Source organism: Umbelopsis ramanniana (genome assembly GCF_025399195.1).
Source record: "Umbelopsis ramanniana AG unplaced genomic scaffold K450scaffold_8, whole genome shotgun sequence".
Lineage (NCBI taxonomy): Eukaryota > Fungi > Mucoromycota > Umbelopsidomycetes > Umbelopsidales > Umbelopsidaceae > Umbelopsis > Umbelopsis ramanniana.
The window spans coordinates 240969-261144 of NW_026252094.1; the positions used below are offsets into that span (position 1 = coordinate 240969).

At 44.3% G+C, this 20176-nt stretch overlaps 10 protein-coding genes across 10 annotated transcripts; 5 read left to right on the top strand and 5 right to left on the bottom strand.

The window, feature by feature from the left end:
* Positions 1-325: 325 nt before the first annotated feature.
* On the top strand, positions 326-1900 carry K450DRAFT_170724 (uncharacterized protein; the record flags this gene model as incomplete). The annotated part of the gene is made up of 2 exons (XM_051584123.1): positions 326-493; positions 596-1900. Coding segments are annotated over 2 exons (1473 nt in total), but the record flags the coding sequence as incomplete, so codon positions are not given.
* Positions 1901-2269: 369 nt separating this feature from the next.
* K450DRAFT_226438 (uncharacterized protein) lies at positions 2270-4284 on the bottom strand. The gene is made up of 2 exons (XM_051586563.1): positions 4045-4284; positions 2270-3976 (listed from the first exon to the last, which is right to left on the bottom strand). The coding sequence occupies exons 1-2, from the start codon at positions 4171-4173 to the stop codon at positions 2474-2476; spliced, it is 1632 nt and encodes a 543-aa protein (XP_051447695.1). The 5' UTR covers positions 4174-4284; the 3' UTR covers positions 2270-2473.
* Positions 4285-5513: 1229 nt separating this feature from the next.
* On the bottom strand, positions 5514-7426 carry K450DRAFT_226445 (uncharacterized protein). The gene has a single exon (XM_051586564.1). It carries the CDS (start codon positions 7362-7364, stop codon positions 5688-5690), a length of 1677 nt encoding a protein of 558 aa, XP_051447696.1. The 5' UTR covers positions 7365-7426; the 3' UTR covers positions 5514-5687.
* A 1751-nt stretch (positions 7427-9177) lies between these two features.
* On the top strand, positions 9178-11422 carry K450DRAFT_226447 (uncharacterized protein). Its single transcript, XM_051586565.1, has 8 exons — positions 9178-9243; positions 9306-9554; positions 9618-9646; positions 9715-9864; positions 9940-10026; positions 10103-10408; positions 10474-10665; positions 10741-11422. Exons 1-8 carry the CDS (start codon positions 9186-9188, stop codon positions 11317-11319), a joined length of 1650 nt encoding a protein of 549 aa, XP_051447697.1. The 5' UTR covers positions 9178-9185; the 3' UTR covers positions 11320-11422.
* A 454-nt stretch (positions 11423-11876) lies between these two features.
* K450DRAFT_269051 (uncharacterized protein) lies at positions 11877-13299 on the top strand (the record flags this gene model as incomplete). Its single annotated transcript, XM_051592906.1, has 3 exons — positions 11877-11954; positions 12022-12447; positions 12517-13299. The coding sequence occupies 3 exons, from the start codon at positions 11877-11879 to the stop codon at positions 13297-13299; spliced, it is 1287 nt and encodes a 428-aa protein (XP_051447698.1).
* A 155-nt stretch (positions 13300-13454) lies between these two features.
* On the bottom strand, positions 13455-14725 carry K450DRAFT_226454 (uncharacterized protein). Its single transcript, XM_051586566.1, has 6 exons — positions 14566-14725; positions 14207-14401; positions 14023-14133; positions 13905-13963; positions 13735-13837; positions 13455-13672 (listed from the first exon to the last, which is right to left on the bottom strand). The coding sequence occupies exons 1-6, from the start codon at positions 14659-14661 to the stop codon at positions 13508-13510; spliced, it is 729 nt and encodes a 242-aa protein (XP_051447699.1). The 5' UTR covers positions 14662-14725; the 3' UTR covers positions 13455-13507.
* A 232-nt stretch (positions 14726-14957) lies between these two features.
* On the bottom strand, positions 14958-15804 carry K450DRAFT_226459 (uncharacterized protein). The gene has a single exon (XM_051586567.1). It carries the CDS (start codon positions 15318-15320, stop codon positions 14994-14996), a length of 327 nt encoding a protein of 108 aa, XP_051447700.1. The 5' UTR covers positions 15321-15804; the 3' UTR covers positions 14958-14993.
* Positions 15367-16104, top strand: K450DRAFT_226462 (uncharacterized protein). Its single transcript, XM_051586568.1, has one exon. It carries the CDS (start codon positions 15840-15842, stop codon positions 16083-16085), a length of 246 nt encoding a protein of 81 aa, XP_051447701.1. The 5' UTR covers positions 15367-15839; the 3' UTR covers positions 16086-16104.
* Positions 16105-18038: 1934 nt separating this feature from the next.
* Positions 18039-18518, top strand: K450DRAFT_226466 (uncharacterized protein). The gene has a single exon (XM_051586569.1). It carries the CDS (start codon positions 18196-18198, stop codon positions 18379-18381), a length of 186 nt encoding a protein of 61 aa, XP_051447702.1. The 5' UTR covers positions 18039-18195; the 3' UTR covers positions 18382-18518.
* Positions 18451-19940, bottom strand: K450DRAFT_226467 (uncharacterized protein). Its single transcript, XM_051586570.1, has one exon. It carries the CDS (start codon positions 19852-19854, stop codon positions 18520-18522), a length of 1335 nt encoding a protein of 444 aa, XP_051447703.1. The 5' UTR covers positions 19855-19940; the 3' UTR covers positions 18451-18519.
* Between the last annotated feature and the right edge of the window lie 236 nt (positions 19941-20176).

Sequence of the window (20176 nt, forward strand, 5' to 3'; positions counted from 1 at the left end):
CCGTGCTTGCTGCTCGCCCTGGGTGTTCACTTTTTATACTCCCATGTCCAATCAACTTTGGCAAGCTGCCACTCGATCTGGCAAGTCCATATTAAAGTCGTCTTCCGTCAACTGGAAGGCGAGCACAGGTTCTATTCTCGCAAGAACCCGTTCCACTCTTCAGCAGCCTGAGGAAATTAAGGTATAGCGGTTGATTGTCATGACCAAACTCATTAAAGGTTAAACAAGTGTACTAACGCTTTCCTCCTCTCTCGCTTCAATTCCATAGCCAAAGTTGAATGAGGCTTCCAAGTATCCCACTATTGTTCAAGAATTCTCAAAGTCTTCTACCGGCTTAAGCAAAGTCACAACCCTTCCCAACGGCGTGCGAGTCGCTTCAGAAAACACGCCTGGTCATTTTTCAGCCGTCGGTGTGTACGTAGATGCTGGTAGTCGTTATGAATCTACCTCTACTCGCGGTGTGAGCCATATTTTGGACAGACTTGCCTTTAAGGTAAGAGAGGAAATTCGACCTATTGGCGGGTTTGGAAGGACGGACAGACTGGAGCCATGTCTTACACACGCTAACAAACTTGCTTGTCATTCTTCCCATTAGAGCACCACCAATGCTACTGCTGATGATATGTTGTCCAAGCTAGAGTCACTTGGTGGAAACATAATGTGTTCATCGTCTCGTGAATCCATCATGTACCAATCAGCCGTGTTCAACCAGGACGTCCCACAAGTCATGTCTATCTTTGCTGATGTTATTCGTAACCCATGCATCGCTCCTGATGAGGTTGAGGAGCAGCGACAAACAGCGTTGTATGAAATTCAGGATATTTGGTCCAAGCCGGAAATGATCTTGCCGGAAATTCTTCACACCGTTGCCTTCAAAGGAAACACCCTCGGCAACCCATTGCTCTGCCCACCAGACAACCTTGCCGCTATGACCCCCGAGTTGATCAAGGATTATATGAAGACATGGTACCGACCCGAACGCATGGTAGTGGCAGTGTGTGGTACCGAGCACGATGCAGCCGTCAAGATGGCAGAGCAATACTTCGGTAGCATCCCAGCGTCTGCAACGCCATTGGATTCTGTAGAAACTCATAAAATCATCCAACAACGACAAGGCAAAGGCACTTCATTCGTTCAATCGCTTTTCAGCTCTTCCAAAGCCCAGAATCCTGAAAGTCTGGCTACACAACCTGCATACTATACCGGTGGAATTGAATTAGTGGAATCTCCCGAGCAACCTTTCACGCATGTTCAAGTTGCCTTTGAAGGCTTGCCAATTCATGACGACGATATCTACGCCTTGGCCACTTTGCAGATTCTTTTGGGTGGTGGTGGATCATTTTCAGCGGGTGGACCAGGCAAAGGAATGTACTCACGACTCTTCACAAATGTTCTCAACCAACATTATTGGGTTGAGTCATGTACCGCTTTCAATCACTGCTATACTGACTCTGGCCTCTTTGGTATTGCCGCGTCATGCCGACCCGAATACGCTAGCGTATTATTAGAAGTTGTGTGCAGAGAATTGGATCTCGTTGCTAGACAAGACGTTGGCCATCTTGGCGTCAACAAGACGGAACTAAACCGTGCCAAGAACCAGCTCAAGAGCTCTTTGCTTATGAACCTTGAGAGTAGAATGGTCCAGCTTGAAGACCTGGGTCGCCAAGTGCAAGTCCAAGGAAAGAAGACTGGTATCGATGAAATGCTCAGCAAGATTGACGCCGTAGATTTGGATAAGCTTGCTCAAGTCGCCAGTCGCATTGTCCGTGGAGCTGTGTCGGTTACTAGTGGTGGTAGCGGTGATGCTACGATTGTTGCTCAGGGAGAAGTCCGCGGCATCACCAATCCACGAAAAATCCTTGAAAAGTACGGCTTAGGTAGTGGCAAGAAGACGTGGTAAATCGTTTCTAACCACCTGCCAATCTTACTATCTACGTCAATCCCATTTTTTTTTCCCATCATAATATTTTGTCATTGATACCGTGTATCGTACTGAAAAAAAAAAAATCCCATCCTGTATATTTGTATCCCTTCAAAACTGATTCAATTGCAAATAGACCAATAGAAGTTGAAAAGAAAATGGCGCATACAGTGTGAATGGTTTTGTGTGTCTGCCGTTGCTCATTTTGCCGTCCATCCATATGGACTAGTAACGGAGTAACCACCATTCTCCTACCGTATGCTAGACAGGTTAAGCTACACCGATCAAGCGTGAATTGATACGGTCCGCTGCACACCTATACATCATTTCCAATGTGTGCCAAGTAGATGATTTGTTGAAAAAATAGTGTTTCTTGAATTTTATTCTAAGGGTTTATAATATACAAAGATAAAAAAAATGGCTATCATTCTGTATACTGATATTGAGGTGACAATTGATGAGTCAATAGAGCATAAATTGAATGGATATAGAAGTATGTACAATGTTATTTTGTTGAAAAAAGCATTGGGTCCGTGAATTTGTGATGCATATTTAGGCGATGATGTTGAGTGCCTTGCGGTAGTACCTCTTCCATCTGGGAACAGGGTTACCGTTTTCATCATACATTCCATCAGTGCCATCTTCCTCTTCCTTGGTTCGTGGAATACGACCAGTTTCGAAATCCATCTCATGCAATTTTACAAAAGCGGGGCGACGAACGACCTTATGACCAACATAGAGAACGATACCAAAGATGAGACCGATATAGGCGGCAATGACGTTGCTGGCATCGATGGGGTTTGTAGTGAAAGTCTTGTAACCTTGACCAAAGATAACGATGATACCAATGACAATGGAGAAGATGTCGCAGAAAGGATGAAGCAAGGAAACATAAGGAAGGCTCTTGAGGTCATAGCCTTGTGCCAAAAGTCCCTTTCTGAATCGAAGATGGGTAAGAGAAATGATAACCCATGTGATCAAACCAGCAACACTGGTCAAATTGGTGAGCCAGTTGAAGACGACGCCGGATCCGAAGAGGGAGGTCAAAAAGGCAAGACAACCAATCAAGCAACTGGCTAACACAGCCCAGATAGGAATACCAAAGCGATTGACAAAGGTGAAGAACTTGGGAGCCTTTCCGTCCTGAGCTAAAGCCATAAGGGTACGGCTGGAAGAGTAGACACCACTGTTGGCAGCGGAAATCATGGTAACCAGTAAAATAGCATTCATCACGTCAGCTGCCCAAGCGGCACCAGCCATTTCGAAGACGAGCGTGAATGGAGAAACAGCGACGTTTGTTCCAGAAGCACTCAAAAGTCGTGGATCGGTATATGGAATGTTCAGACCGATGACGAGAATGGTCATAACGTAGAACAAGACGATTCTGACAAAGACCTGCTTGACGGCGGAGGGAACAGTCTTATGGGGGTTGGCACTTTCTCCAGCTGTAATACCGACAATTTCCACACCATTGAAGGAGAAGGCGGCAGCGATAAGACAGTTGAAGAAACCAAGGAAACCATCGTGGAATGGAGCACCGGGAATGTGCCAGTTACTAGCGCCATAGTTCGTACCGCCAATCGATCCAGTGTCGACACAAAGCCCGACAATAATGAAAATGACGACAGTGACGACTTTAACGAACGAGAACCAGTATTCGACTTCGCCATAGCCTTTGACGGAAAACAAATTGAAACAAGCGACAATGACGAGGGCGATAATACTCCATACAACACTGTTGATGCTATCGATCCAGTATTCCATGATCATAGCAACTCCAGTTAATTCGACAGCGACACCGACAGCCCAATTGGCCCAGTAGACCCATCCGACGCAAAATCCCATAGAGGAATCGACATATCGAGTGGCAAAATGACCAAAACTTCCAGCAATAGGAATGAAAGCGGCCATTTCACCAAGCGACATCATGACGCAAAAGACAAGAATACCAACAACCATGTAAGCGAGCAAAGAACCAGCAGGTCCACCTGTGGCGATGGCTTTTCCCGAAGCAACGAAAAGACCCGTACCAATGGTACCACCAAGGGCAATCATCTGTATAAATTAAGCAGGATCAGCGTTTCATGTTCCACCATGAAAACCGCTTCTGTTCTGTTCTTTACCTGAATATGACGGGCCTTAAGGTTACGCTTCAAATGATGAGGTTCGTTGACCGAGATAGATTCCTCTGATAAGCTTTCATCATGGATGGTGCGGCAAAAATCGCCTTGTTGAGTCTTCTCCGAATCCATAATGGCTGGTGATGAGTAGTTGTAAGTGTTAAAAGTGGGTAAAAACGAAGTACTTTGTTGTGGCCAGAGACCCGGATTGACTGAGACAGTAAGTAAGAAAGAAGAAAAGGGTTGTAGATATTGGCGATCAAAATCTGATCTGATCAGGCTTTTATTCAATGGGCGAGCTGCTACCGAAAAATTTTTCGACTTCGCTTTAGAACCCAAACTTTTTGAAACAATTGAAACCAAAATTGCGTGATACAATTTGTTACATTTTCTCAGATAGTCCCACGATAACTTGTAATTTACTGTCTACCTTGTTCTCACCGCCAACATGATTCCCCGTAAGCTTAACAATTTACCATCGTCTACATCCCAGATTATCACTTGTTGTTTTCCGTTCAATCTTTTCCAACACCACTTACCCTAGTCTTGCTCTAGCCTGCAGTCGACTGCGGAGTTTGCCACACGGGTTGTTGAAGACATTACGCGAGATGCTTGAAATCTCATTGGCCGCTGCAATGGAATACCCGCTCTAATCGTGTAGTAGCCTGTACTATATCCATCCTATGCAAACAGTTGGCACATGCTATAGGTTACACCACGTTCTCCGACTAAGATATGGCCCTTTGCTTCTATGTGGGCATGGATGGAGGATGCCTACAGCCGCGTGGACCAGGACTTTAGTTTATCCGAAGATGCTGCACGCCTTCTGAAACAGATATTAATTTTTTTGGCAAGCCAACCATTGCCATTGGCCATCATATATCTTTGTAGGTATATTTGCAGAAACCACGAAGTCAGACCATTTCAGGTCCCTTAAGGTTTCGAAAGAAGAAACATCTCTGTGATGCCTTATCTTTGTGATGTCAGCAAAATTTACCTAAATACTCCACCCAAGCTGCATGCCGGTGTTTACCGTAGCACACTATTGTTTCTTACAAATGTGGAGTGCCTAGAAACAAAAAGTACCAACTGCTGTACAACCCTTCCCAATGATCGACCGACCAGGGGAAGGGCAACAGAATTCACCATATCTCAAGTTATGGCGACATTCTGCAAGGCGATATTAGACAATTTAAATTGAATGCCGGCTGCATTAAGCTTAAAATCATGGCGTCTTTTTTATTTGCCTCACGGCTATTATATACTCGATGGGTGTTGAGAAAGAAATTAGCACAGTAACAAGGCTAGCAGTACACAAAGTAAAGATGATGGCATAGCTCAATTATAAAAGCTTCAGCATTGAAAACATAAACCATGCTCGCTGAAACTGAAGAAAAGAAGTCTACGGGATGCAATCGCAAGGCAACACTAAACGAAAAGCAAGTAAATATGCCGATAAAAAAATAGAAAAAAGAAGGAGAAAAAGCAGAGTCTAATGAGAACAATTAAAAGGAAGAAAGAAAAAAACGAGCTGCTTCGATACGCACGGCCTTCCAAGTCAAAGTGCTGTAACAACCATGTAGCCTAAACAAAATCATGCTGATTAGCCAACGTAACGCTAGTGGAACAGCATTCCATCTACTTACTTAAACTAATACGGATCCAATGACATCAGTAATAGTGTCAGGATGTTCGTCAATAGAAATTGGTATACCAGAGTCAGCAGGATGGTCGACTTCAGCATGACCATTGATGACGGGGATGAGACCGGTAGAAACAGATTCTATGGTGGAGCCGCCGGACTTGTGCATACGGGGAGGGTTGCCGCAACGATCCTTACCATAGTTGATTCTGAATTTTTTATACTCGTCCTTAGATCGAATACCATCAATAGCTCGAACAGCGGATGCAATGCTAGTGAAATTGACAAAGGCACAATTCTTCTCCTTAAGGGTGTTGACCAATTCAATATCGCCATATTCGCCAAAATCCTGTCGAAGTTTGTCTTCTGTAATGGTTTCATCAATATTGCCCAGGTATACATTGCGCGATCCTCCGTTCTGTACCGCTGCTATCACGGATGCAGACAATGCAGATGGTTTGCCCCAGCCAACCTTGAGTCTTCGGTTTTTGATGACAATACCATGGTAGCTTGCTTGACTATAAAAGTTGAGCGCCAACGATGGGTCGACAAAGGCAATGAACGCAATATGCTTATCGGGCATATAGCGAATGTGGTTCAAAATACCGCCGCGAACAACATTGCAGATTTCTTCAGTGGTTGTATCCGGGTGAATATTCCCAAGGTATATTGTGCGGTTTGCGATGGCAGCAATAGACGCATTGCTATGATACAACGAAGAGGAGTGGTTACCGTACGAATCAATCGTGGTCCCCGTGAATGGATCGTAGCTGATAGAGCCGAAAGGAACTTGATAATTGCCAGATGACGCGGGCGCATAGGGCTGTGAAGGGTGCATCTGAGTCATTTTGGGTCGATAGGCACATCTGTCTTTGCCATAGTTGACACGACGAGATGCCCACTTGGCATCGTTGGGCAGGTTGTTAACACATCGAATAGCGCTAGCAATGCTCAAAAAGTGAACAAAAGCGATATTTCTTTCCCGCAAAATTTTGACGTGTTCAATGTAACCAAACTTTGATAATTGATCTCTCAAAGTTTGCTCTGTCACATTATCATCCAGGTCACCGAGGTAAACGTTTCGAGTGGCGCCACTCTGAAGCGCGACATGCAAACTAGGCGAGCCGCCGTTGGGTTTACCCCATCCCACCTTGAGTTCATTGCCATTGACCGCCAATCTCTTGGTATTAGCTTCATGATAAAGGTGAGCGGCAGCAGCTCCATCAACAAAGGTGATAAAGGCGCAGCTCTTCTCGGGAAATGTTCGAACAGCTTCAATAATGCCAGATTTAACCAAATCCAAAACCTCACTAATCGTAGTCTCAGCCGGGATGTTGCCAATGTAAACGGTTCGTGCTGATTGGTTTGGCACAGATTGCATTTGACCTGCATTTTGTTGACCGACGTGATGTGAGTACGGCGTAGCATTGGAAAATTGAGGAGTTGAAAACGGAGATGCCAAAGAAGACGCCGAAGGAGACGTAGCCAAAGGTGGGTTGGCGTATTGCAGCTGACCATTCGTGTTAAGCATTCCCTGAGTACCGTTCATATGATGATACTGATTCATGTTACCGTAGGATGAAGATAAGTTGCCGCTGGAATACGCTGTAAATGCGGACGGATTTGGTTGTTGGAAAGTGGTTGGAATTCCATTTCCTTGACCATAATGACTTGCCATCATTGTCGCTCCAGGGATAGCCACCGCTGATGGGTTCTGATACTGACCATAGGCATCGGGGCTAGCAATATTGAACGTGAGCATGAGGAAACATCAAATATATTCACATTCCGCAAATTTTGAAATCATCACTTACGAGATCTGCCCAAAGCGAGGCTTTTCCGCATGCTTAATGATGGACGCTTGTGATGATGCCAACACTGGGTGAGTACTGTCCGACATGAGGATAATGGGGGGTGGAGTGGATAATAATATCTGAGAAACAAATGGTACGATAAGTCAGTCAATATGCAGTCGACAGAGGGGTTCTTGTCAATTACATGGTTGTCTATCTCGGCTGATGAACCATTTTTCTGTTCTTGTTTGATACCGAATTACTTACAGTGGTGGATGTAAAGGCTATCAAGAGCTTATTAAGGAGAGTAGGAAAAAATGCAGAACGTTTGGGGCCAACGTTCACCGACCTAGTAAGTCTGCCCTTGTATCGTCAACAACTACCCGAAACAATTCACCAAGCTGAGTAGAAGCTCTTAAAAACTAACTGAAAACAAGGATGACAATGTCAGTGGTGAATTCAAAAGAAGGACTGACAGGTAATGACGTAGGTCCAGTGCCGGGATTGTTGAATTTGCCACTGATTACAATAATTGGAAGGTCGTAGGGGATGAAGACGACGCATGGCGTGAAAATGTGCTTTCGAATCTCGATAGTAAAAGTCGTTCTCATGCCGGAGTAGATGGTTGTGTGCCTGAATTTCCGTCGAAATGAGAGAAGTGACTTACGTGCACAGGAGCTCTACTTTATGCAGATGACAAACGATGGGAGGGGGGGGATTATAACACAGAAAGGAAGAAGAAGAAGCTTGTATGTTGAAAATGAGTGAATGAATTATTAGACAAGCCTCCTGTTGCTAATTGCTTAGACTTTCTTCCCCTTTGTTACAAGTCAGATCAAATGATGATTGAGGAAAGATGGGTTTGGCTGACGGTGTGCTGGCTTCGATGTGTCGCTCGCCGAACCCCGCTTCTTTCTATTTGGCCAATCACAAGTGACAGATCCTATTTCGGCAACTGGGTTGCACGTTGACAGACAATGCATTGTTAAATGACAGCACAACGTTAGCTTAAGCTTTATTATAACGTCAGCTTAGTCAATACAGAGTCAATACGCGAACATACATGGCATAGCAATACTACTCTATGGGATATTTACCTTGGAGGATAGTCAAGCATATAGATCATACTGCATCGCCGAGTCAAGGCTGATTGACAGAGGACAGTAGTTAGTTAGACAGAAATAGAGATCCAGCCATTTTTAATGCGATAATGAAAATGTAATTGATTGCTCTAGAGCTATTTGAACACCTTGAAAGATGAGCGTCTATAATGCAAATTGAGCTAGAACTTACTGCTTTAACCTGATTGAATTCTGTACGTATATTTTTTACTCCTTTAAAGATACGTTCAAAATGCTATAATGAGCTACAATCGATCCATGCCGGTCATGCAACGCTACATTGGGTTCGCGATATTGCCCTTTTTATTTTTCAGATAGTAAACGATAGCGGTCGAGTGTGATAAGACGAAAGGACTTCACTGGCTTTGATTAAATTCTACATTCTTGCTATATCGAGATTACTAAGAGAAAAAATAGGTGGGTACCTTATCTAACAGCTTCAGTATGACAGGCAATGTGTGGTCGGCCTGTTTGAAGCAGTGAGTCATGATCCACAATTTTGATTCACTGAAATCTAAGCCACTCAAAAAAATCATATTATCAGGGTCGCCTGCTGTCAACCCGACAATTGATCTTTACTCTAAAATAATGGCACAGCTTCTCTCAACAGCCGCTGAAAAGCTCTCCCTCGGAGCAGATGCTGGAAGTAAGAATTCATTTCACTTGTTGTCTGCCCGTTCCCACCATTTTTCTCATTCCCGCCTGTAGAAGTCGTATACATAGACGAAGTGAAGGGATCTGATGAAGCCGGTCAAGGTACTCAAGATGCCCCTTTCAAAACTGCCATTAAGGCTCTTGATTTCGCTGGCGAAAGTGCCCAAATTCAGGTCAAGAAAGACGAAGAGGGATATAAGGAAATCTCAGCCTCTGCCCTTAAGAAGGCTAAGAAGACTTTGGTCGAACAACAACGCAAAGCTAAGAAGCAAGAGGAACAGAAGCTCAAGCAAGAGCAAGAGAGCAAGTCTAAGGCTGACAACGAAGCCAAGGCATTGGAAGCCGCTAAAGCTATTGTTTTGACAGAAGATTCCAGCCTTCCCAAGGCTCAAACCGTAAGCATTTCAATAACGGATCATACTGTTTTCAACAGGACTAACTCGCGATGTCGCATGTTACAAAGATCAAAATCAGAGATGCTGTTGCTTCTCGTGGAAAGCGCGTAAAGGTTTCTGGCTGGGTCCATCGCCTTCGTGTTCAGGGCAAGGATATGATGTTCGCTGTCTTGAGAGATGGTAGCGGTTACATTCAATGCGTTCTCACTGGTCAATTGGTACGTAATGCGTTTCTAGAGGATAGGATCTCTCTGTCTGTGTTGTCCTGTCTTAGCCTAACTCAAAACCAATAGTGCAAAACATTCGATGCCATCACTTTGACTCTTGAATCCACCATCACCGTATATGGTGTAATCAACCAATTGCCAGAAGGAAAGACAGTAAGTTCGAATACGTTTTATCTCCCCAGTTTGCGAATTATAGGCTAAGGAAGCTATCTCGTATTGTTCCGTATAGGCTCCTGATGGTCACGAACTCGTTGTCGACTACTGGACTATGGTTGGAAAGGCCCCTGGTGGTGATGATGCCTTTACCAACAAGATCTCACAAGATGCTGACCCATCCTATCTTTTGGATCAACGCCATCTTGTTCTTCGCGGAGAGACCGCTTCCGCCGTTATGAAGGCTAGATCTCAAGTTATCAAAGCTTTCCGTGCACACTTTGAACATAAGGGTTACACTGAAGTCACTCCCCCATGCATGGTTCAAACTCAAGTTGAAGGTGGTTCTACCTTGTTTGCGTTCGATTACTATGGTCAACAGGTATGTCTTTCGCATAGTAAATATTAGAAGGAAACTTTGAGAAAAAAGCTAAACGTTTGTCATAGGCATACTTGACTCAATCCTCTCAACTTTACCTCGAAACCTGTCTTCCAGCATTGGGTGATGTTTTTTGTCTTGCTGAGTCATATCGTGCTGAGAAGTCTCACACTCGCAGACATCTTTCTGAATACACTCACTTGGAAGCTGAGTTGGCATTCATCACTTTCGATGATCTCCTTCAAGGTTTGGAAGACTTGGTATGTATACATTGTTGGGTGTGGTGGTTTCCAAACTTGAATAGCGGGCTGATTATTTCTGTATAATTCATATAGATCTGTGATACCCTTGACCGCGTACTCGCCGACGAACCCACGAGACAGTTGATCGAGCAATTGAACCCTGGTTTCCAAAGACCACAAAGACCTTTCATGCGCATGACCTATGCTGACGCCATCACATACCTTAAAGAAAACGAAATTAAGAAGGAAGATGGAACTTACTACCAGTTCGGAGAAGATATTCCTGAAGCTCCTGAGCGAGTCATGACCGATAAGATTGGCAAGCCCATTTTCCTTACTCGCTTCCCAGCAGAGATCAAGGCTTTCTATATGCAAAAGTGCTCTGACGACAGACGAGTCACTGAGAGTGTTGATGTGTTGATGCCCGGTGTTGGTGAAATTGTTGGTGGATCCATGCGTATGGACAACATGGAGGAATTAATCGAAGCCTACAAGAACGCAGGTATCGACTCTGCCCCATACTACTGGTACACTGAGCAACGCAAGTATGGTACTACCCCACACGGTGGTTTCGGTCTTGGTGTTGAGCGTTTCCTTGCCTGGTTGTTGAACCGTTACACTGTCCGTGAATGCAGTCTTTACCCTAGATTTACTGGTAGATGCACCCCATAAATTTACTACCATTACACCTATGATATGCTTTCTTTTTTTTTTTTAGCTTCTTTCCAATAACAATGTGAATAAAAAAAACCTTTTGTTAGATGTTGTCATTGAGTTCACTTCTTTTGATAGTTTCCATTCGTCGCGTTCCTCCTGTACCGCTTGCAGGCTATTGCCTCCGGAAATTCGCAGCTTAGCGAAATTGTTTAACACATTACCTGAGCTGGTCACTACCACCGTCAACTAGTGAGGAAATTCATGTCAGTCAGATTTACAAGCTGCCATCATTTGTCAACGAATCTTTTGCGCTGGAAACCCCACTCATTCCTCATTTGGAAAGCACAGTTTTAATTGTAATCCAATTACGCTATCTCAAAAAACAAGGAATAAAATTTTCCTCGCCTGTTCAGCAGTAAACAGTCTAGCGTTGATAACGGAAAATAGTACTTTTATTATTGCAGTAATTTGATCTGACATGAAGTCTGCAATGAAGAACGTTTTAGTCTGATATAAATATGACTACTCAATTGAACATTGGCTTGTAAGTTTTTTTAAACTCTCAAGTTTTCATGTCGTCCGAAATGGTTAACAGTAACTTGCCCGACTGGGGCGCACAATCATCACCCAATGTTGTCGATGTCGATCAGGTGAGAGGCAATTGTTGATTTGGCATATTGACTAACTTTTCGACATTATACTAAAACCACTATTTAGATGAGAGACAGTACTCTGTCCAATGGCTATAAGGAATTTGGATCAGATTCTTATCCTGGCTTTGAGATCCAATCTACCATCGAGTTGAAACCAGACGAGAACCAGCCGACTGAGTACAAGGTGACAGAAGAAGCGCTGAAAGAAAGTCCAAGCAACGAGATAGTCACAGTTAAATTACTTGGAAATGAACCATCGACTACAAGTATGGAACTAAGCGCAACTGAGGAGCCAAGCTCAACTGAGGAACTAAGCTTGAGCATGGAGCCAACTATGGAACCAAGTTCAGATATAGAGCCGACTCCAGCTATGGAGCCAACTTCAGCAATGGAGCCAACTCCAGCTACGGAGCCAAGCTCAACAGGAAGTATGTATGAGGACGGCTTTTGGTCAAGTTCCTCCTTCTCAGTCGAAACTGGCATGCCAGAGGTAATATTTAACAAGAGAGTATTATAAATAGTCTGGTATTCAATCGTTAATCAGTTGAAATCGTTTTAGACAAGCGCGTTTGAACTGTCGGCCACTTCAACTGTTAGCGAATTAACTGAATACGAAGCAAGTACTGACCTCTGGGAATACACGAGTATGGTAACTTCATCCACAACTGCACTTGAATCAGAAAAACCATCATCTACCAGCTATGACAACGAAGAGACAGCACTTCCAGCTGCATTCAGAGATATTTCGCTCCCACCTATGATGGAAGTGCAAGCTAGTTCTACAGCATTTGTTGCCGTAGCAAACTCAAGTCCAAGTACAACCTCTTCGGCTATCGTGTTAACAGAAGCTACAAAAGCATCCTCGCGTGCATCATCTGCAGCCTCAGCTTCGCCTTCATCATCATCTGTAGCCGCTCCTCAGCGTGCTGCAGGTAACGTTGCAGCACCACCACCAGCGGCCCAGCCCTCGTCTTCATCAACCGCTTCATCACCTCCACGTGGCGGAGCAGCGCCTACACCAGCACCTGCACCAGCACCTGCACCTTCACCTTCATCGCAGCCGTCAAAGCCAAAGGCTCCTGCCCCAGGCGGCGGCGCTACAGGCGCAGGTGGTGGTACTGCAGGTAAAGGCAATGGTGGTGGTGGTCCTGGCGTAGACTATGCAGGTCCAAACAAAAGTCCAGCTGGGAAAAGTCGTAGCGGTGACGAAGACCTCGCTTCCATTGGACAAATTGGAGTTTTCGAGTCAAGCGCAGACTCACAATATCGCACTCTGGGTAGCATATGGATGTGGATCGCAGTCTTCTGGTTTGTGTGGGCGACCTTGAAGCAAAGACATTAGTCCATAGCTGCCTATTACCTTTGTATAATTTTGTTCTCAATAGCTTCGGTATACTTAGATAGAACATCCCATTCCCGTCAAACATGTCCTCACCCTCATCCGCTTCAGCTCGCTGTTATAAAGAAGCACTTATGTTTCCAAAAAGATATATGCCCCCCAATAAACCAAAAAATATTAATGATTTGATTCCTGTTTTTTAATTATATTTCTACAATCTGTCAATGACGGCTTGAAGTTCTTCTTCGCTATAGATTCTGAATTTATCTTTCGTGGTGACTGACGCTAACTGCACATTTGACTTGTTGAGCTTCTCTTCCATCACAGACTTGAGGACCTTGAGTGAAAGTTCCTCTGCCTCCTGCAACTTGATGGACTAAGGAAAACGTGACGGTCAATATGTTGAAGGATGGCTGTCATGTCTGCATTATGACTTACTTTGTGCCAGTTATCCTGGAGTTCGGTCTGTGCACCTTCTGATCCAGAGCCAATGGCTTTAGCGTTATAGCTCATGAATGTACCTGAAGGGTCAGCATGGAACCTTTTATCATAGAATATGTGAATTAATACAGATTTCATTCAAAGAGTGCCTCCAGAACAGAACTTACAATTGTGGGCCATTCTCATCAACACCAGCAATGAGTAATGCAACACCAAATGGTCGTCCCTACAAATGATATACTTAGCAATTGTTATCGACATACAGAGCAAACCCTGTCTACTTACCATGCTGGCTTTTTCACCAGTTGCGCTGTCGCTGAACCGTAATGCAAGATCGCAAACACCTTGTGTGATACTCTCTACTTTGATTTTTTCGTCGTAGGTAAATGTGTGGTTCTTGATGAATACGTCGAAATGAAAGTTAGTTTACGGATACATGAAGCTGTTCCCACTTGAAACAAATGATTACCTGAGCAACCACTCTGGCGTGGTCAATCATGGTTCTTGCATCGGCGGTCATACCGCTCATAGCACAACCAATATGTTCGTCAATTTCGAGAACCTTTTCAATAGAAGAGGGTTCCATCAAAGGAGAGGAAACACGCTTCTCAACAGCAAGAATGACACCCTCTGAAGTTTCGATTCCGATTGCAGTTGTACCGAGCTATACAATACACGATTCAAAATAGAGTGAAAGACGGTGAGTATACAAAAAAGACGATGGTCAGCTTCAGAATATCCTAGGCGATGGAATGTACGCTAATGCTCGAGAGCAACCCGTTGAGGTCACTTGTATCGATCAACTCGCTGGGTTGGGAGGAAGCCTACCTTGATAGCTTCAATAGCATATTCAACTTGGAACAATCGTCCTTCGGGAGAGAAAGTGTTGACACCGCGATCGTATTCGGAGCGTGTAAGAATCATATATGTGAGAAGAGAAAGCTTGCTAGACAACCGGTGCAAAAACTAGGGGAGCCTGAACGTTGGATGGCCAGGCGGGGCACACGCGTACTATGATTTCCACGCAATTTCAGTGACGCAGTTCATCCTCACGTGATCTCAGCTCACAATTACCTTTTATCATGGAGTGTATCGACGCAAAGGTGGTCACCAAACACAACTCTTTTCACAACCAAGAACATGACAGAAAATACAAAATTATATCATACATTTTACATTATTAAAGAAGAAGGAAAGCTATATGCACTACTGTACAGAAATCTGGAAAACATGTTGGTCATCACGTTGTGCCTGAACTATGAAAGACGTCGTTGATAGTACTCGTTCATCATACGCATCTCTGCATCAGACATAGGTCGACCGTTTGACTGATCATACGTTTGGAACTGGTGTGATTGCTCATTATTCGTGTCTGTGTATGGCCGGGGTGGGGGATAACCAGCAATAGGAGGTAAGTTTGGTGGTGCATTTTGGAGCATATGCTGAGGAGCATGAAGGTGAGGTCTCGGTGGATAGAAGAAGGCGGGGTGCGTTTGATTAGATGTAGGTTGTGAAGAGAGAGGCATCATAGGGGGCTGGCCGGGCGATAGCATGGTTTGCATAGGTGGTATGGGAGGGTACATTGTAGACGGAGCTAAAGATTTGAAGACAGTTAGTTACAAGCTTACCATGCATCTCCCACTATTAAAAACTTACAATTCTCATAAAGCATTTGATTTCCTTCCATGTACTCTGCAGAGCCACCATTGTTATCTACCTCACTACTACGTCGGAGACGCTTAGCTTTGGGTGGACTGTCGGCTGCGGCTTCAGCTTCGTGTGCCGCTGCTAACTTTGCTTCTTCTCGAGCTGCCGCAGCTTGCATAGCCGCCTCCTGCTTTTCTTGTTCCTTTTTACGTTTTTTCTCTTCTGTTTCCTGTTTCCTCTTCTCTCGTTTTTCTTCCCTTTCTCTCTGAAGTTCAAGCTTTTTCTCCTCTGCCGCACGCCTTCTTTCCTCTGCAGCTTGTTTTGCTTGTTGTTTTTTGAGTTCATTTTGGGCTTGAACCTCTGCAAAACCATTTTAAGTTGAGTATTTTTTCACAAACCCTCCCCACATCGTTCCATCAGTCTTACCAGCATTGGCCTTATCAATATTTTCATGAATGGCAGCAGATTCGTTAATGCCAATCATCTGGATTTTGCTAGGTTTCATGAAACCCTTTGGTGTGCTCGAATCATCTGTGCCACCTGGGCCAGTGGATCCGCCTGCCAATATAGACTGTATGGAGGCTAGACTCGAATTTAATGATCGTCCCAATCGACATTTCTCGCAAATTAAAAGGTGTACTTACCTCTTGGCTGTGCGCTCTGAGCTGGTCGACTTGGGTTCACAGTACGTAAAAAGCTAGGCTTGGCACCGAGAGAGGGTTTTCGGACAGGCACTCGATTACCCGGTCTTTGTATGAATAGGCTGGAACCAGACTGACCCCGACCAGCGGCTATCTTGGTAGGCAAATGTTCCGAGGAAGGGGCAGTCGAACCAGCAGCTGCCGGTGGAGCAATTACCGAAGCTGAAGATGCTTGAACCGATGGTGTAGGGGTAGCTTCTTTTGCAATGGCTTGTAGTTGTGATAGTCTTTCCTCGCGAGACAGTGCACTTGGCGCCTTGGTGGACAACTTGAAATGCTGCTTGACGGTGGGTACCATTGCCGAGAACTCTTTCGATGCTGAGGGACATGATGGGTATCGACTTTTCTCCTTGTATGCAAATTCTGTGGGATGGAAACTGATCCCATGTTTGTCGACTGACATATAGTATGAGGAAAACGCTGTGTCTGGGTGATTCTAACAACAACAATGGGTACTCACTGGCATCGTTAACATGGTTGAGCGCGTCAGCAAACTTGTCAGTTGCATTTTCCATATCGTAGTTTAATCCTCCTTTGTCCGGAAAATTGTTAAGGGCGTGCGCAGTTACGACTGCCCACTCTTCGCTGTCTTTGCTTGCTCGTGCCAAAGTCTACACAAGAGGAGGAAAAAAGAAAAGTTTCAGCAAAACGTGTTTCGGATTATTTTAGACTCAAGGTGTGCATTCGTAAAAGATAAAGACAAGCCTTTCAGCTCAATGGCGGTAACAAATGACTTTGAGCAACCGACATCAAGGCGCATGAAGGGGAGGGGAGGGGGGATTTTCACATCTCTCTTTCGCGATTGGTGACTTTATAGTAGCCCATAGCTTTATTGCACAAAGAAGGCGAAGTTATGACTGGAATCCAGTTTAACTATCGATCAAAGCAATCAAAGTGTTTTTTCGCATAAGGCAATACATATACGTCTGTTTCTTTTTGGATTTTCACCCTTGGCGGATTCCAAACCTTGCCCATTCCCATTAAGCTTAATATCCACCATGCCGAATAAATCTGGTACTCACCTTGTTGATATTGTCACGGAGATATTGTTGCTGGCCTTTACGTAAATAAAGCAGAGCAAACAGAATGCCGATTCGAATATTGGCGTGGTAGGTTGCATACTGGCTTTGTATAACCTCTAGAATATCGTCGCTCAGTTCTTGGGCCACGCGACCTGCCATCCAAGAACTGGAGCCGAAAACCTGCTTGAGCCAGATGGCAATGCCTTCAACACTGGTCTTGTCCGTCATTGAAGATGGGGTTGCCGGTTTGTGTCCACAGTGTAGTAGTCGGTCTCAAGGATAAACAATAAGTAGCGATCGACCGACTTCAGTGAAATTGCGCGAATTTTATACTTTTTGCTGGCCACGAAAGTAACGTCACAGCTTTGATCACAAGGAAATGGAAATATTTATTTTATTCATGCAAAAATAATGGGGTTATTTTGGCGGAGGGTGGAATCCGTCACACGAAGGAGTGGGTGCACCCACCTTCCCCTGGACATTGGACCTTTAAGCTATAGTATTAAATTTTGGCGGAGGGCACCGACCGAACGCGGCGCATTCATTATACGAGTCACGGATCCTGGTATAGTGTTCACGCTCCTGAGAGTAAAACATAAAAAGCAATCCATGATCATCAATAAACACTATCATTTCTCGAGAACTGGTAGACACAAAGAATGGATATAAAAAATACCAATATCCACGACTCGCATAGTGAAGTTTAGCGCTCGATGAGCAATCTCCGCCGAATTCATCCGCAAACAATATGAAATGTTTTGTATCTGTTGTCATATTCTACATCCCTTTGAAAGTGCCTTTTCACTTCAGTCCTATAAGAACTGCTACCAACGCCTTCTACACTAACGGGCTCGTAGACTCAGTTGTGGATCTTTATAGTATGGGAAACGCCTCGTCCTTTGGAGCTCAAGGATCCGTCAAAGTGGAGGGAAATGTCACCCCCCCCCTCCCTAAACCAGGCTCAAGAAGATAGGAGCAAAAACATCGCATCGCGTTTGGAAGTGGCATAGTTTTGATGAAAGCCAGACGATGAGACTCAACCGAACGCGAGCAAAGAAAGGAAACCGTGGTGCGGTCATCTCGCGCCAATGAAGACGATAAGTTTACCGGCTTGGAAAGACGCCTTCGTCTATAGTGTGTGGATCCTTTCCAGCATACTTTTTCATTCCATCAATTCTAATGACACTGTTTCTTCTCTTCACTTCAGTACGGTCATTATTTCAAGATTTATTTTTTTTCTATTTGAAAATTATTTCTACATCACGAACTGGTAAAATTCATTGCAATCTTGTTTTTTAAAAATAATATCGAATAAACAGCATGTTTGTCTTGGTTTGGAAATGCGTCGAAGGGAGAAACACGATGACAAAGATAAGTTCAGTACATAGGTACGGCGTTGAGAAAAACGACTATTATTCTCTCGTCCATTCCTCAAATCCTTTGACAAAGCATACTCTATCATTTAAATCAAAACATGTCAACCCTCGTTTTTGAGCTTGCTCATAGCTCATAAAGCAGTCTTGGATATCCTTCCAACCAAGCCAATCCTTCACCAGTTCATCGCCTGTTTCGTCGTCTGTCCAGCGAATGTGATGCAGCATGACGTTAGGTAGCTGGTCGTGATATGTAAACAGTCGAACAAAAAAGTCTGCCGTCAAGTGAATTTCAATGGCCGAAATATGGAGATGAGCAATGCGGGGAAGCTTAGCTGCAAAATAGGACCATACCGATGGTGAAGCAGTGCAGGGTAGTCGCTCATAAGTACCAGAATAAGGGTCGACATTACGAAAAGCAAGAGATAGAATGGTGAGCTTAGATAAGGAAGCTAATAATGTTATGCAGTGGTTAGTGAGGATGGGGTCCGTCTCATCCAGTATGATGGATAACTTTTCAAGATTGGTGGATCCTGTGGCAATGGTGTGGATTGTTGAATATGAAATACTGTCTGATAGAGCCAATTGTGTTAAATTGTGATGTGACAGGATGTGCGTATATATAGGTTGTGATATGGCTAAAGGTCTTGAATGTCCAAAATGACGATCTCTATCTTCCGCTGGTGATGGTGGTTCTAGGAGGACTCTTTGAAATAACAGATCTTGTAAAGTGTTTTGACTCATTTTCATCAACTCTGATAGAGTCGCTTCTTTGATAGTGCATGATAGTAGAGTGAGCCGTCGCATGGGCCGTTGAAAAGTGAGCAAGCTCTTGAAATCATCAAACTTGTCCCGACAGTTTTCCAAGTAGAGTTCTTCCAAATTCAGGCAGTTCTTAGCAAAAAGATCCAAACCATATTTTTCGGTTCTTTCCAAGATACTAAAATCCATCCTCAAAGACCGCAAATTCGGCACTAATTGAGACATGAACGCTGAATTGCTCATGTCATAGTGACGCCCACTTGCAAGGTTGCGACTAAGACTGCGAACATAGTAGCCGACAAATCGTGGGTAGTGTAGTACTGTTCGTCTACTCAGCAAATCAGTAGCGGTCCCCACGGCTGAATCGGCATTATTTGTATCATCCTCACGAGGCAAGATAAAGTCTTTATCTCTCCAGAGGGATGGTGCAGTTATTATGTAAAATCGTCTACATGTTTGCGCAACGTTTTTCAAGTCGCTGTAATTGTGTTTTGGATGTTGCCAACCAAGAAATTGGCAACGGTCATCGTCCATGACATTGGTGGCATATTGAACGATGAACTCCAGCAGTTCGTCAGGGAGACAGAGGATATGACCGTGCGGCGAGAGCATTTAGATCGCACTGGTGGCTGAAAGCGGGGTGGCAACTACGGTCTATGTGTACTTTTTGTTTCTGTTAATGGACTGGAAAAAAAGGGGGAAGGAAGAGAGGCAAGGAGGCTGGTTGTTTGGCGCGGTCCAGCAAAATCATTCAGAATCCTGTGACTGACCCCGTGTTTGCTTGGGCTAGTTTGTGTCGCAGTGGAGACGAGGTATTCATTGTATAGCATTTTCTTTGTTATTCCATCATTACATCGCATATGATACTTCAGAGCATTCAGTAGCAAGTTAGGCACGGCGAAAGGTGTTTGCCACCACGGCAGAGCCCTTGTTG

Bases quoted from the DNA above. Each gene is read 5' to 3' on its own strand.
- K450DRAFT_226438 (XM_051586563.1), bottom strand. From the start codon at position 4,173: ATGGATTCGGAGAAGACTCAACAAGGCGATTTTTGCCGCACCATCCAT. The intron at 3,977-4,044 runs GTAAAGAACAGA...TAATTTATACAG, and splicing joins TTAAGGCCCGTCATATTCAG to ATGATTGCCCTTGGTGGTAC.
- K450DRAFT_226445 (XM_051586564.1), bottom strand. From the start codon at position 7,364: ATGATGGCAAGTCATTATGGTCAAGGAAATGGAATTCCAACCACTTTC.
- K450DRAFT_226447 (XM_051586565.1), top strand. From the start codon at position 9,186: ATGGCACAGCTTCTCTCAACAGCCGCTGAAAAGCTCTCCCTCGGAGCA. The intron at 9,865-9,939 runs GTACGTAATGCG...CAAAACCAATAG, and splicing joins GCGTTCTCACTGGTCAATTG to TGCAAAACATTCGATGCCAT. The intron at 10,666-10,740 runs GTATGTATACAT...TAATTCATATAG, and splicing joins TTCAAGGTTTGGAAGACTTG to ATCTGTGATACCCTTGACCG.
- K450DRAFT_226454 (XM_051586566.1), bottom strand. From the start codon at position 14,661: ATGATTCTTACACGCTCCGAATACGATCGCGGTGTCAACACTTTCTCT. The intron at 14,402-14,565 runs GTAGGCTTCCTC...TGTATTGTATAG, and splicing joins ATGCTATTGAAGCTATCAAG to CTCGGTACAACTGCAATCGG. The intron at 14,134-14,206 runs GTAATCATTTGT...GTATTCATCAAG, and splicing joins ACGCCAGAGTGGTTGCTCAG to AACCACACATTTACCTACGA.
- K450DRAFT_226459 (XM_051586567.1), bottom strand. From the start codon at position 15,320: ATGTACCCTCCCATACCACCTATGCAAACCATGCTATCGCCCGGCCAG.
- K450DRAFT_226462 (XM_051586568.1), top strand. From the start codon at position 15,840: ATGGCAGCAGATTCGTTAATGCCAATCATCTGGATTTTGCTAGGTTTC.
- K450DRAFT_226466 (XM_051586569.1), top strand. From the start codon at position 18,196: ATGAAGACGATAAGTTTACCGGCTTGGAAAGACGCCTTCGTCTATAGT.
- K450DRAFT_226467 (XM_051586570.1), bottom strand. From the start codon at position 19,854: ATGCTCTCGCCGCACGGTCATATCCTCTGTCTCCCTGACGAACTGCTG.